Source organism: Mus caroli, unplaced genomic scaffold (genome assembly GCF_978045245.1).
Source record: "Mus caroli unplaced genomic scaffold, Mus_caroli_1 scaffold_10, whole genome shotgun sequence".
In the NCBI taxonomy this organism is placed as follows: domain Eukaryota; kingdom Metazoa; phylum Chordata; class Mammalia; order Rodentia; family Muridae; genus Mus; species Mus caroli.
The window spans coordinates 114,079,721-114,095,649 of NW_028227265.1; the positions used below are offsets into that span (position 1 = coordinate 114,079,721).

General features: G+C 45.8%; 2 protein-coding genes across 4 annotated transcripts in view; one reads left to right on the forward strand and one right to left on the reverse strand.

Moving 5' to 3' along the window:
- The window catches only part of Angpt2 (angiopoietin 2), a 49,981-nt gene extending 48,627 nt beyond the window's left edge, over nucleotides 1-1,354 (reverse strand). The window contains exon 1 of the mRNA XM_021170483.3: nucleotides 755-1,354. Within this exon, the coding sequence (XP_021026142.1) occupies nucleotides 755-1,042 (288 nt within the window). The 5' untranslated portion in view covers nucleotides 1,043-1,354. The remainder of the gene's footprint in view (nucleotides 1-754) is intronic.
- Nucleotides 1-15,929, forward strand: part of Mcph1 (microcephalin 1) — a 202,087-nt gene that overhangs the window by 137,112 nt on the left and 49,046 nt on the right. The gene's annotated exons all lie outside the window — the stretch shown is intronic.

Genomic DNA, 15,929 nt, shown 5'->3' on the forward strand with positions numbered 1-15,929 from the left:
AAAACAGACCCTTTCAGTGTCTTATTTTGGTTACGGTCTATAAAAAGGCCATGAAACAGAGCAGTCGTCGCAGCCCCAAGAACAAACTGTCAGACCCTCTCAGCCCGCCCGGCGTGGCACGAGCATAGCAGTCCCACGTGGGGACAAGCTCAGAGCCTGTCTCTGGAACTGAACAGGGGTCTTCCTGCAGTGTCTCCGGGACACTTGGGAAACACAGTGCCATTTCCAGATGGCAGCCCCTTCACAGAGCAGCCCTGAGCCTCTGAGAACACAAGGTTGGCTTTATTTAATTTCCTCTCTTTTACCAAGAGTCATAATCTATTTTCGTAAAGAAATTCAGGAAATTGGTAAAGCACTTGACTCCATCCGTTAAGTATCCGTAATTAACATGATTGTCACGTTTTTCCTGGCTCCGTGCTGTCTTGTTCACAGCCTCCCTCACATGCCTACAACCCGCTGAGAAGATCCTGGTAATGGGTGTCACTTAGCCTCAGCTACTCAAACAAAACAGCACGCGCGATCTGCAGAGAAGCGCACTTCCTCTGCTCGGCTAGCAAAGATTCCTAAGTTCAGGGGGTTTTCTGACCAGATTCTGGCATTCTTTTCAGACAACCCCTCTGTGGCTCTTCACTCTGTGACTGCTTTGCTCCAGGGCAGCACAAAAAGGATGTTTGCAGCCCACCTCAGCAGCCCCAGTCCCTGATAAAGCCAGGGCTGTTAGTTCTCGCTCACCAGAGCCAGCCCACCTTCCTACCTTCATCAGCCACTGTGTGTTGTTCTCTAGAATGTTCTCCAGAACCTGCAGCCTTTGCACTGAGTCGTCGTAGTCGAGGGGTGCATCCCTCTGCACGGCATTGGACATGTAGGGGCTGGAGGAAGATCGGCAGCTGTCGGTCTCCGGCAGCAGGAACGTGTAGCTGCAGGGTCCGTTCTGGACCTGGTACTGCCTTCTGCCTGTGCTGTCCACGCTCTTCCTAAAGTTACTGTAGGCTGAGGCCAAGACAAGATCCCAGCCAAAAGTTAGGAAAATGATCTGCCACATTCTCTCTCTTTTTTGGGTTCTAAACTGTGAGTTCAGCAAACTTGCGTCCTGAGCTCTCAGCTGCTGTCTAAAGCACAGGGCTGTGCCGTGTGAATAAGTCCATCAGTGAGAGCCTTCTCCGTCCCCGCAGCAGGCTGTTTCCCAGTGCCTGTCTCGTCTCTTCTCTTCTCTTCTCCCAGGCACACTCGGAGCTGTCCTGAGAGGAAGGAGCAGCCCTGCTCACTCCAGAGGTCTGCACGGACTCTTTGTTTCTCCCCTGAGTCTACAGTGTCAGTATCCGAATCAATCACTTTCCTTCCCTTATATGATAAGTTGATAAGAGCAGCCAGACATGTGCAGCCAGCCGCTCCGCCCCCTGGCTCACCCACTATCTTCCTGTAGGGGGTCACTAGCCAGGCAACAGGAAAAATCAGAGCATAGTGCTTACTGCCCCAAAGGACTGTGTACTGCAGAAGCCTTCTGGGAACACAGACCAGCCACAAGACCCCTGGGCATGTCATAGGCACCACCCTAATTATTTCCTAGAGAGTAGCTGGGGCTCTGTTGTCTGTCTGCTCGTTTGTAGGCTAAGCTTGCAGAGTATCTGAGGGAATCACTTTAATTTTAAAGCATAGTGAAAGTTTCTGTTCTTTTAGGAATAAAACTACAGCTATATCGGGACCTTGGTTTATTTTCTTTATTGTAAATATAAAGACTAAGATCAGCCCTTGTAAATGTGCTTTTTCAGGGGGAAGTAAAGTCTTGTTGGTATTTGGGTTTTTTTTTTTAAGTTATGCACATTTTTTTTAACCCAGTTTGATATTATTAAATCAAGTTACCAAGATCAGTTTTCTCAGCACTCACATGTTTGTGCCTTAACACAAAATACTCATTTAAATATACAAACAAAACTTAAAGTAGTTTGGCCTGATTAATTGTCTGTTAAGTAACAATAGATATTTGAGTGAAGTATGTCGAGAGGAAACATACACCTTTTCCTTCACTGTATCAGGGTTTCCTCGGGGCTCATCACTCTGTGGCATGTTCCTGATTAAATTAGTCCCAGTCAGTGGGCTCAGGCAAATCACTTTCCCCTTTTAATTAAGTTCAAAAGCTCCTGGCCATAAAAGCTGGGGGCTGCACTGACTTCTAAAACACTTCCCGCTCTGTGGCTCTGCTGGTCCAGAGTCACCACCCCTTCATGACTAGACGTTAATACTGCAGAGGTCGGTACTGGGCAGACTCCAGCATCCCTGACTCAAAGGACCACGTCCGCCTCCAGAAACCCCAGGGCAACTCAGTGTTACACATCCTCGGATTCTGGAGGCTGGGAGAGCCGTGATTTTAGATCATAGGTGAATCTAGAATCTGCATGGGGAATGTCGTTCTTCACAGAATCTGTTTGGAAGAGAACTAACTGAATCTTTTTTAAATGCATCCTGTAGCAGACTGGCTCCTGAGTTGGCAGCAGAAGAGGGCTATGTTTTGATTTTTTACCCCAAGATCTACAGGGTCCATGAACTTGGAAAAGAACATGTCTATATTTTTCACCAGGCAATAAGTGATATTTAGCTCTTCCTGTATCTCTGAGAACTGACCAACTATATTTTGCCATCAGTGAAGACACATCCTTTTTAAAGACACCATGAGCCTCCCACTCCATTGAAGGGACACATAGGCTCAGAGACTACTACCAAGTTCTGTAATGCAGAAAGGCCACAGCTCATGCTCTGGACAATTAGCTGGGGGTGGGGAGCAGTCTGATTCCTGAGAGATGAAACAGCGCTCACTAGTGCTAACCCCCACAGTCAGAACCCCTCAGAAAGAGCAGGCAGGCCTCAACTTCAGTCTGAGTGCGACGTGCAAAGCTTAGCTGCTCTCAGGGTTCCACTTGGAAAATAGAAACCATTCCTTCTCTGTGGAATTTTCTGGATTAAGTTGCTATGTAATAGGCGCAATTTAAAAATACTAACTCCCTTTCCTAACAGCTTGCTTATTAAATGTAAATGAATTTGGTTACCATCAAACGGTAGCTCTGGGGATAGTCTCTGATCAGGACAAGGCAGTAGCAATGGGTGCAAATCTTTTAGGTTTGTTTGTTTGTAAGAGCACATTTCAAGGCATTGATACATGGTTTAGATTGGAGCCATTCAGTTGTGTTCCAGGCAAATCAAGAAGAAACAAGGAAAAAGAGATAAGCCACATACTAAGTCAAGTATTCTGCTGGGTATAGGGTGACTCACAGCAGGACTCCTGATCCACAGCGGGCCATGGCACCTAGAGGGAAAGAGACCATAGGCAGAGAACTATGAGAGTGCATAGAAGGTGACACCACCTCCTGGGGACAGCAGGCCTCATTCAGTTCCACAGAACACAGTAGAAACTGTTCTTCGTAGATTCTGACATGGAAATTATTAAAAGTGGGGTCAGCAAGTCTCCCTTTAGGAATGAGGTGGTGGATTCTCGCCCTATGGGCTGCCCCCTCTTGTTGACTGTCTCAACAGTCATGACAGCCACCGTGCAGCTCTTGGATTGCCAGAACAACTGGGTACCAATAATAAGGCTTTACTCATGAATACGGCCCTTTATGTCTTTTACTTTCACACCCATAACATAATCCTTTTTGTGTAGTTTTCAATCATTTAGGAATGTACATAGCAAGGCATCGTGGAACATGCCTGCAGTTCTAGCACCCAGGAGGAGGCTATAGCAGAAGGATTGTTGCAGGTTTCAGGCCAGCCTGCACTTCCATATAGTGAGTTCTGTGCCAGCCTGGGCTACATAGAGGCTCTGTTTCAAACAAAGCAAAATACATTCACACACACACTGCTGACTCATTCACCCAAATAGGTTAGAAGTTAAAAGCAGGAGGGAGAGGAGTCGACAGTTCATACCCTGGGGATGGGACATATTCAGTGAGACCAGGCAGTGTTCACTGCATATCCAGCATGAGAAGAAGGCCTTTACTTAACAGGGTGGCATATGCCAGAGCAAGGGGCTAGTACAAAGCCCAAAGAACACTGACACTTTGAAGCCAGTTATAAGGTGCTCAGAACATGCCACCATTACAGAGCAGAGAGTGGCATAGTGTAGCAGCCCCTAGGGCCACAGGAACTCAGAGGGGCTCACACAGTCAGAACTTCAGCTAGACTGCTAAGAGGAGTCTCATAGGAGACCTGCACAGGGAAGAGAGCAGAGACCAAAAGAGCCCAGGTTTCCCTTCTTCCCTGGCTGAAAGTGCCACTAGCCAATAGACACTGATTGCCACTACGGCCTGGGGTGGCAACTAAATGTGCTCGGACCCCATCCGTCCTTTTTTGTTTTTCTCCAAAGTGTTCCTTTTCCATAGAAAATCAGCCTCTCCGCTTACCTGTTGACAGTATTGCTAAAGCAGACAAAGATACAAACTGGGGGATATATTATCACTGGTTTCCCAAAAGTTGCCCTAAGCCTCCCTCAGCTCTGTGGAGCAGCTGTGGGTGGTGCTGTTTTCTTAAGTGAGTGTATTTTCTGCCACGTTGCATGTCATTAGCTGAAATTTCAGAGCCCTGTTTATCCTCTCCAGGACTGTCCCCACTTCTCATTAAACCATTTGATGGCACCAGAAAGACATTTCCAGAAACTAAGCCATCTGCAAAGACCTTAAAAAACAATAGTTTAATTAATTCTCTGGGAATTTTATATACTATGGTTTGAACACATTCACACACTCATAACCATCCTGTCCACCTCCCACCCAACTTCTTGATGATGATAATGATAATAGTTTCTTTTGCTGCTTCTTCCTCCTCCTCTCTCTCTCCCTCCTTCAGTCTACCCAGTTTGTGTTGCCCTGATAATTTTGAGAGTGGGGCCTGCCCTGGTGTGTGGTCAAGCTAACAGGAGTCAAACATAATTAAAAAAAATAATAGTAATTGATTATCCCTCTCTCACCAGCTGCCACATGCCAATAACTCTTCAGCTCATGGTGGGATTTCATGCCCACCCCCTTGCTGGGATTTCAGCTGGCTGTTGCCAGAACAGTCTCATGTATGCCGGCCCTGTTGTGTCTGGAAGACACTACTTCCTTGATGTTGCTGACCACCTTGGGCTCTTCTGCATATTATTCCACAAAGGCACATGAGCCTCGTAGAGAGGAATGTGTCACAAAGACCTTTAAGCAGCACCCTGTGGTGTCATTGTACCCCATTCAGCTAAGGTAAAGGCTACAGGGCCTCCTGTAGGCTTTGGTTTTCTCAGAACCTTCAGGAATCTAATATCTCAGATCCCCTGCTGTCCGAATCTTGGGGTCAGAGTTGTCAGAGATGATAGGCAAGCTAGAGTCACCTAGCAGACCATTGGTCCTGCAAGTGGTGTCCTAGAAAACCGGGTATTCCGCACTTTTAAATCAGCACAAAGTGGGCAGCTCCCATGTGACCAGAGGGCATTTGTGAACAGCTCCCACGACCTTCACAGTCACTGTGAACCAGTTTACAGAATGTCACCAAGAGTTTTGTCCTTGTCACATGACTGGGTAGAGATATGTGGCCTCTCTCCTGACCTGGGGGAACCAGCACACAACAAGGGACATTTTACAAAAGCCTGTGTTGTGAAACAATCCACAGAGCTCAGATCCAGGACAGGACAGGCTCCCTGAACTTGGATAGGGATCACACTCATTCTCTGCAGTTAGGCAGCCCCTCTGAGCCAGTCCCCGTCTGTCCCCTCACCAAGAACAGCACAGTCCTCTGTCCATGTCATCACTGCCTACAGCCCTGGCGTGCTGACTGGCACAGGCACATCGGGCCAGCTTGGCCTGAGTTTTGGAAAGCGCCTTGGTCTATGAGGGACTCTCAGTGCTAAATTACCGTATGATGTGAAGCTGGGACACTGTGTCTTTGCAGTCAGATGGGTACACTCGGAACTCTCAGGCGCCTGGCATGCGAGAGCAGGGAGAGAACTGAGGGGCCTCTTGGCCATCTCTCCCACTGCCCTTGGCATCTTTAGAATTATCACAATAGTTGATACATTTCAACATAACTACCTGGCATTCATTTTCAGGGAAAAGCACTAGGTGCTCAATGGACATAAAACTTGTTGGAGAAGTTTTCTACTACTCTCTGCAAATTGTCTGCAGTCATTAAGAAGAAGCAAGGAAGCAACTAAAATGTGTGTATGCACGTGCATGTGTGCACACACACACATATGCACACATGCACATGAACGGAATCAGGATGATGATGATATTTCAGCATCCCAATAGCGGTCCCCACACAGAAATACCTCGGCATGGCTAGTTTCTACTCTGTGTATGTCAGTCTGTGGCCATCAGCACACACATCAGTCAGCACACCCACTGCCACCACTCCCACACGGAGCCCGGACTCTGCAGTGCTTGTTGTGGGCAATCTCCAGCTGCAGATTTGAGAGAAGCACCCAAGGAAAGCCCCTTGCAGTTACTCTGAGGACAGAAGAAAAGTTCTAAGAGGCACACAAATCGGTCCATCTGGTCTTAGGTTTTTGTACCTGTTAAAGAGAAGAGACCAAGGCTCACTGAGGTAAAAAGCAAAGACTCCTTCCTGTCAGCTAAAAGCATCCATAGACCCTACTCTTTCACTGATGGTAATGGCATTGAACTTAAAGCCATGGTATGTATACATGTGTGTGTGTGTGCATGCGTACATGCATGCATACGTGAGTGCATACATTTGTGAGTTTGCAGAGCAAATACTGGTACTCACTGAACTGTATCCTCAGCCCCTAGAGCAGTGATTTGTTTTTCTCTCCAAGTTTAACAACTCCTTGGAAAAGATTGAGACTTCCTGTTTAGTGCTGGCTGTCACCCAGTGTGGCACTGATAGGCATCCTAATGACAGAGTCCACAATATGACCCAAAACTGAGCTTCTGGTTGCTGTGTAAAAGTAGAAGCTTGTGTGAAGAGTGCAGACCCGTGTGAGGGAGCAGCTGTGTGTGAGCACAGAAACCCAGTGAATCAGTGTGTCAGTGCCCTGGCTAGCTGTGGATCCACGCAGCCCCCACATTGTCTAGCTTTCACAACTCCTTCCTGATCTCTCACTTGAGCTTTGTCCTGTATTCCCAGCTAAAAGATTCTGATGGCCTATGAAGTAAAATAGGGTGCCACTTGGAGCATGATTGCTGGTCTCACTGGAAGTATATGTTTGTGTGTATATTTATGTATGTTTTCTGTATGCACATTAGCCTTTGACATAAAATAGCTGGCCGGGTATATTTAGAGCATAATTAAGTCATTGGCTTAGAATCAGGCAGTGAGTGTGTGGAATTCACCTTTGTGAGAGGTGAGGAAGTGAATATTTTGTTAAAATCATTCTCTAACTGCCAAAGGAGGGAAGGGCTGCCTGCCAGATGTGTTTTCAGGCCACTTCCTTTCCTGGGAAACAGCCATTTCCGCCCACCGCCGGCATGTTTTCATCCACAAGTCGATGGTAACAGGTGCAGAAAAGGAGCACAGGATTTGCAGGACAGGCCTGTCACCCCATAGTCACCATCTTCATCCCAGCTGTGTAGCTTGTATTTGACAAAGAACTACAGACCTGGCATGCTGTGACTGCGCAGGGCAGGGTGAGAGGCTATAGAAAGGTCACGTGACCTCCTGATACCTGCCATTCCCTTTAAAGGTACCAGGTACTCAGCACTCCAGCTTATCTGAGTGTTTACTATGAAGTCATGTCTGAATGACAGTTAGATACAGTAGATTTTTGTTGTTGTTGTTTTAAAGAAACTTAAAGGATTCTCATTGTTTACAGTTTGTACCAGCAGGATGCAGCAGAGTATCCTGTTAAAGTACTTTTATATCTGACAGCCACACTGTGTGTCTTCTCGAGCCCACAGACTCTAAAAGGGGAGCTTTTTATTTATTAGAAACTTGGGAAATATGCAAGTAAATATTTTTTTAAGATTATACCACAAATTCCTCAAATTTTTAGGAAGATTTCAGTTTATATAATTATCCTGTGTTGTATAAAGTTATCGCAAACACTGTTTGATTTTTAAATATTTTCATTCTAATATTTTTGTGGAATATTTTATCTCTCCATCTGAAACAAGAAAAGTCAAAAGGGTCCATATACGAGTGAGTCACAGCTTTGGGAAGACAGTGAGTGCCGTTCTCCAGGGTGAGTGAGGGCCAACCTGACATTTCTGCTCTTTCTCTCTGGTGGGAAAACGGTAAACATTCTGTGTAAAGGACCGTGTGCTAGAGGGAGTTACTTCACTCGAGACTTCAGGTAAATCTTTTCCTTGACTCGGTACTTGGTATTTTGAAGTAGGTTTATTAGCTAAGATTTTACATTGCCCCTTCCTAAATCCATTCTGACACACTTTCAAGAGTTTGTATCCTACTGTGAAATGTGTCCAGCCTCCCTCCACAGCCATTCTAATGAACTGTCTGCATCTCTCACAGACGAGTTTTCCTTTGGAAGTGGCCTAGTGCCATCTAGATTAATCTTCTTTGAATATAAATTTATAAATGTTTATCTTAATTATTGAGAAACTTTTTTAAAAGGAGATAAAAATGTCATGAGTATTCCCATTTAGATATATTATCTCTCTTGGTTATAAGTTAACATAAATAAATGGCTTATGTCAAGGTTATTTTTTTTTAAGTGCACATGACCCTCATTTTGTATTCCCATCCATCTGGCTAAGTTAATATGAAAACTCTGTCTGTGGGAACTCACATTCCATTATGGACTTACATGGACAAAAGTCGTTTTTGAAAAACTTGAGCACAACCATGATAAATAGTTGAGCATAAAAGTTATAGCCAAGCTTATGAGCAGTTATGATGCTCCCCATCAGGTGTGGAAAGACCCTCCGCTTGTCTCCAGTTGTCTCTTGATGGCCAGGTTTCCCTGGTTATTTTCCTGTGTACTCTGCCTTTCTTTCAAACTCTGCCTTAAGGCCCTCATCTGGCACCCACTACCACATCCGCCAAAGGTTCCTGCTCCAGGAAAGGGCACAAGTCAAGGAAAAGCTGACACAAAATAAAGAGAAAATAAAAGGAAACAAACTGGACAGAGACCACAAAGAGGGCGCAGTCACAGCAGTATTAAGATACCACGCTGTTCACATCTGCTTCCCTCGAGGGGAACAAAAAATGCCATAATGCTTTTAAAGCCTAAAGTACTAGTCTAATAGAATATTTACAGGAAAAGAAATTGTATACTTTTCTCAAAAAATCATTATGCCTTTAAATGACCTTACTTTTTTTTAGCCTGTATGCCAAAAAGTCTTGTTTGACTACAATAAAAAATTAAGCACACAGAACATGGCAAGAGACAGTACTATCAAACCCACTGTTAATACTCACCTGCTCCCTCTGCTGGTCTCCTAAGAAGTGACCGACAGAACTGTCATTAAGGTCATTAATAGAAACACTGAGCAGTTTAAGCATCAACTGGTAAGTAACCTGGATGCTGTTAGTCATATTGCAAAATGACACAGCACAGACAGAGCCTTCACATCCATGCACGCAGGCACATGCGTGTAGTGCACACAGTACACACAGCAGTACGGTCACTGCCCAGAGGACACAGAAGTCTGTGCTGTCAATCCTTTGGGGCCCAACTGCCTGAAGCAAGACCCCACTCTAGTGAACCTGAGTGGTGCTGTGACAAAGGCATTGCTTTGTGGCACCAATGGTGAACTTCATGCCCCCAGAAACTTCCCAAAAGCAGGTAAGGGCTAAGTGAACTGCTGGAATGTCTCCAATGTTCATTTTGATCCCAACTATTAACTTAGTCAAAAAGAAACCATCTTGCCAACCGCATCTTGCCCCATAGAGCAACCTAAACTGAGAGAAACTACATTCCACACTGAGAAAGCTGGTTGCATAATTTAACAATGAAAAAAGGCACAAAACGTGATGGGCATTCAGAGAACACAACTGTCGATGAAGAAAGGGGTGGTGAAGGAATAAACTCACTCCACAGCCAGCTCAGCCACCAGAGCCTACCCACGCTTGGAGAACTCGAGGCAGTGGAGTTGCCCACTCTGATCCAGAGAGTCCTCTGGATGAGGTATGGGAAAGGGGTAAAAGGGGGTAGAGTCAGAGAGGCCAAAGACACCACTGCAGTCCCTCAGGGCAGACAGACATGGTGGCCTGAGCTTCTGCTGTTAATCCGGGGACATTCCAGAGGAAGCATCAGTGTGACTGGCTGCTGTGAGGAGTGCAGAGACTGGGACTGGGGATTTCTCTGTCACCTGAAACCATTATTGATGCTGGTGAGGAGGTGTAAGCCACTCGCTAAGTGCTTGCCTAAGGCGAGCAAAGCCCTGAGTTGCATCCCCAGCAGCACAGCGCACAGCTGTTGGGGAGAATGAGGAATAAGAGGGAAATAACTTTAGATGCTGGAATTATTTCCATAGCCTGAACACCATAATAAGACAATTAAAAAAAAAACCATCAGGCTTATCTGGTACTGTGGAGGGTGGGAGCACAGCCATGATAAATTTTTTTGAAGGCATCCTGTACTGGCGATATGAATTCTCCCCCACCTTTCTCCACCTTCACCAGACAGAAACAATAAAAACACAGCCATCCTTTGCCACTAGCAGAAGCCAGCAGATAGAAGAAGTAAGCAGGCTAGCAAAGCCTTCACAAGAGGGAGCTCATAGATGCCTTTCTACCCCAGCTCTGTCATCTTGCTAGATCAGTTCCTTAGAGTACTGCTTAAGAGGTACCACAGTCTCAGATTTCCCAGTCATTGCCAGCCTCCTTAAACAGCCTTTGCTGACATCCTTATGTGACATGGATAAAAAGGAAGCTGCCCCTTACTCAAAGTGCCATGGCTGGCATTTCTTAGGCTGAGTACTGAAATTAATCCCATCAATAGTCACCGAAGGCTCACCGGGGTAGGCTCTGTGGCTTCTGGCGTGCTACCCCTTGCTATAGTTTCTGCTCTGGGAGAAACAGGCAATGAATAAAATAAAGAGGAGCCAGTCCAATTAGTAAAAAGGTAAAAAGAGCCCAAGGGGGGTTGCTTATGACTCAAAGAAGAGGTCAGACCTCATATGTCAGATGCATTGTATAACTTTATACCTTTGCATTAATTGAGGTCCCCTGTTAAGGGTTGGATTGTGCTAACCCTAAATCCAAGTTGAAATCCTTTCTTCAAGGGCCTCAGAATGCTACCTTATTTGCAGCTGTGACCATTCAGGTATATTGATTTAAACTGGAGTAATACTGAAATAGTGAGGGCCTCTATTCAATATGGCTGGTATATTTTTAAAAGATGTTCATGGGAAGACAGAAGATGCTATGTGACCCTGGAGGCAGAGACCAGGTGATAGTACCCTCAGAAGCCATCAGCCTCCAGAAACCTGGGAGAGGCCAGAACAGGTACCATCATAGGTCATCCTATGGGGCCATCCTATCAGCAGCTCGGCCTTGGACATTCTGGCCTGCAACGCCATGTGGGCATGAAATTCTGTTCCTTAATTAAGGCCCTCAGTTATGTGGCAGTTGTGATTGACCTGTTGAACTAATACAGCATCAAAAACAATTCACATTAGGAAGAAGATTACCATGTGCTTCCGCCAAACTAGCCACCTGATTCCTCATGCTTCCTGTTTAACCTGGGGGCAGTGGGCAGAGGGGACCCAGGCAGCTCTTGGTTTGTAATGATGGCAATACCCATGCCCAGTTCTTGCAACACCTTCCTGGGAAGACTACTGATCTGCAATTGCAGCCAGCCTCTAAAGTCCTGGGCCACATAGCCATGTCCCCTGGAAGCTCCCCTTGTCTTTCTACATGTCAACTCAGGGTCACTGCACCTGAGGTACTGGCTGGCTGGCAATAGCTCACTACCTCCACTATGTGGTGGCATCCTAAACTGAGGACTTAGAAGACTGCTGCTGCTAAGTGACTGGTCCATATTCATCTGCTGCCCCTGCAAGGATCTATAGAGTGAAGGCATGCAGGTGTAGGGCTCCTGCCATTTTGCCAGTGTTTGTCACTGCTGCCTGTGTGACAAGAGCCCCTTTCTATCCAGCCTGCAAGTTCTGCCACTTGAGTGGCCTTCTAAAGAAAGCCAAGGTGAAGTTCTCAGTCCCAGCCATCTCAGGCTTCTGCTGCAGCAGAGGAGGACAGGGTGCTGATTGGTTGTCATGAGCCCTTGGCTGGGAAGTTTTACTTTAGACATCCAGGATCCTTTTGCTCAAACTCTGCAGCAGTTGGTAGCTCATCTCCCCTCCTGGGGCCTCTGCCCTTTAAGCTGTGGTGCTGTGGAGCTCTGTAATGGAGTCTCCATCTTGTTGTCATCCCATGCGGTCTACAGTTATTGCTTTCATTGTAATAAAACCAATAAGCATACAGAGGTCGGCGGCTCTGAGCCAAATTCAACCATCAGATGCATGGCACCTGACGTGGAATAAATAAATAAACACATTCAGGGATTCCATGTGTGCAAATGATCTTCTAGTGGCTATGCTAGACCTTACATTTAAAAGTCTTATCCTTCAACATTATTTGCACATGTATAACTCTGCCCTTATTCCACGACTTTTAGAACTTTGGGGCCTATGCTGAAAGCCAAGCACCTTGCATTTGAAATGCCACGATTGGTGGCAAATCTTCCCCAGTTAAGGGCAGAGAAGTTTGAGTACATCCCCAACTACAAAGTTAGCTTACTGTGCAGCTAAGCGGCCTAGACTGTTAGCCCTTTTGGGCTTCAGTGGGCTTCCCTTGTAGTCCTGAAGAGAGACTAGGCAAGGATAGAAAGAGCTCTAGAAAGTAGGGTCTCATGTTCCTTCACCTCCAGACAAGAGTTCTAGAACCTCCCACCTTCCTGCAAAGTTGCTCTAAGAAAGTAAAAACATTATTATATGGTGGGTGGTGGGAGCGAGGTCTTCCCCAGCCTCCTGTAGTGCACTGCATCTCCTTCCCGCATCTCATTTGGACCTTGGCATACCCTGCCCTCTTTGGGGAGAGCTTCAGCCCTAAGGTCCGATCCACAGTGGGCTTTCCTGTCTCCGCCTGCTACAAATAGCTCAGTGACCTTGTCTCCCATGCATTCAGCTGCCTCGGGAAGTGTGAGGACCATGACCTTTGAGCAGAATTAAGCTTGAGGGTGGCTTGTGGGAGAAGGAAGCCATGGAAATTCTTTCCAAAGCGGGTATTTCTAGGAAAACACTCAGCCAGAACATACACTCATTCACTACTCAGTATCAATCCCATGCACCTGTTCCCTACCCAGGATCACTGCTAATCAGCATTGTTAGTCGGCAAAGGGAAAGCGCAAAACAAAGCCACCTAAAACTTTGGGAAGCCCCTTTCCATAACGTGCTTATTTAGGGCTTAGAAATATGCCTGTTTTCAGAACATCATAAGCAAAGCCCCACTTTGCACCTGTGTTTCAGAATGTATTTTAAATGTCTGAATGACAGGGAAATTTTTGAATATTTTTTTCTAAATATAACCTTAAATTTACTGTACAGTTGTTTTCTCCCTCTTTTGAGAATAAGACAATCCTGCTCAGTGACTACCAAAATGTCAGTAATTCAGAGGAAACAGATTAGATTCAGATGGGAGGCATGGGAGGCAGAGGCAGCTGGATCTCTGTGAGTTCCAGGCCAGCCTGGACTACTTGATGTTTCCAGGACTCCAAAAAGAGATCTTGTTTCCAAAAAATCAAATTTACAGCACCACCTGTAAAACCCTGTATTTGTTTATATTACAGCAGTGGTGCTCAACCGTCCTAATGCTGTAACCCTTTAATACAGTTCCTCACATTGTGGTGACCCCAGCCATAAGATTATTTTCACTGCTACTTCATAACTGTAAATTTTCTGCTGTTGTGAATTTTCATGTAACTATCTGTGTATTCCAATGGTCTCAGGCAACCGCTGTGAAACGGTCATTTGATCCCCAGGTTGAGAGCTATTGTAGCAGTAACTAAACTCAAGCTCCTAGCAGTCACCCTGCCTGCCTCAGCCTCCCGAGCGCTCCCTGGGATTATGGCCAGAGCCCCCATGCCCAACATGGTTGACACTTTCAGACCTTCTGAGACACACAGAAGAGTGAAGGCTTCAGGGTTCTTTAGTTGCCTCAGGACCAGCATGGGCTCATTAAGGGTCTGGGCAGTCTTGCCCAGCCTGAGATGGAAGAGCTGGCCTATACCATAGAGTGCTCCATTCTCCTGCATCTGACAAAGCACCAAAGAAAAATTCCCTGCACAACTGAAATGGGTCCAGTCTGTTCACTTAGGAATGATGACCAGAGTGCACTCTGTCCTCAGCGGAGACTGAAAATCACATCTGTGTTCAGAACTGGACTGCCCCAAGATCTTCTAATTAACTCCTATGTTCCTTAGGACGGTGTTTTCCTGGAACATTTTTTATGAGAGGCACTTGAGCAACTGTTTTGGCACACAGATAAGCTAAGCATGCCTGACATACAGCTTAGGCTATTGTCCATGCATCTGTTGTTGCACCAAACCTGATGTTAGCATCTTAAATCAGGGCTGAAGGTATGTGCAGAGTGTCTTGCATCTTATCCTGAGGAAAGATCTTAGGAAAAACAAATATGCAAAGGGCAGCCGACAACAGTTCCTTCAACCCCAAAGCTCATGTCTCCAGGAGTCGCTGGATTTAGTAGTTATAAAGGAAGATACTTACCAATGCCCTCTAATATATACATACCAGTACACCAGCCCTGGCCAAAAGCTAAAGGCCCTATGTACCATTGTCTGAGAGGTGGATGCTGCCCTCTCCCTCCTTTGGGCTCTCTCAGTCCTGTGTGATGAGTCTGTCTCTGTGTAGATGGCTATGCACTCCCAGTCCGCTACACACATTGGGAAACAGGCAGTTGCCAAATGGAAGCTGGCCCTCAAATGCCAACCAAGGGAGTAAGATCCATACGTATCACAAACACAGTCTGACCTACAAACTGATGCCCCTATGGCTGTTGGCTGCCTTAAACTGGAATCATCTGAGAGTCAGGAAGAGATTTTTGGAGCCTTCATGTTGTTCATGGCCCTGTAAGACAAAATGCCTTCCCCAGCAGACAGGGTATCACTGGGTCAAGGGTTCCTGACTCCTGTTCCTATAGGTAATTGCACATGGTGTATGTATACATTTAATGTTATAGACTCAGAGTCAATAACTATATTACTATTTTAATAAATGAGAGGTTTATTACTCAGTGGGGATTGTTCCCCCTAGAAGTCTCTAAACCCTTCCAGTAGCCCTGTTACTAGGAAACTCCAGCTCACCCTCAGATTTTATGTTGAATTTGCAATTTAAAAAAAAAAATCCCAGATTGATTTCATGGTCCAGACACACTTTCAAAACAGCACTACACATGGAGAAGCTGGGGACAAATGGACTCAAAAGCTCCTCTGCTCAGCCCCGTCAGAGACAATGATCCATCCTCTACCCAAAATGTTTACATTCATATCAAATCTAGGGTTTAGTGAACCATAAAAGTTAGAGGTTAATGGAAACAAGAATTGACCTCAAAACATATTTCAACTGATTTTAAAGGAGACAAAGCAGATGTAATTACGGAGGAGAAAAGTGTCACTGCACCAAGCCTGCCCCAGTGTAATCTCTGTCCAACCGTCCTGTTAGCTACATGCACACATACATTCCAAGTACACAGTGACATTACCAGAACACAATTCAGGGCAGCCCCGTCTCTTCAGACCATTAGAACTGAGAGAGGAAAGGCAAAAAGAAGGCTTATCTCCTGAAGCACTTTCTGTCTCTGCTACAGCTTCACTTGAGCTCTTGACAGCAAACAAAACAATTTAGTAATGTCTTCTTAAAGTGGCTTGGGAGGAGGGGGTAGGAAGATGGCTCTGTGGGGAAACAGCTTGCTCTGCAAGCCGAACGGCTTGCTTTAGAATCCTCACCACCCACATAAGGAGCCATGCGTGGCAGTATATA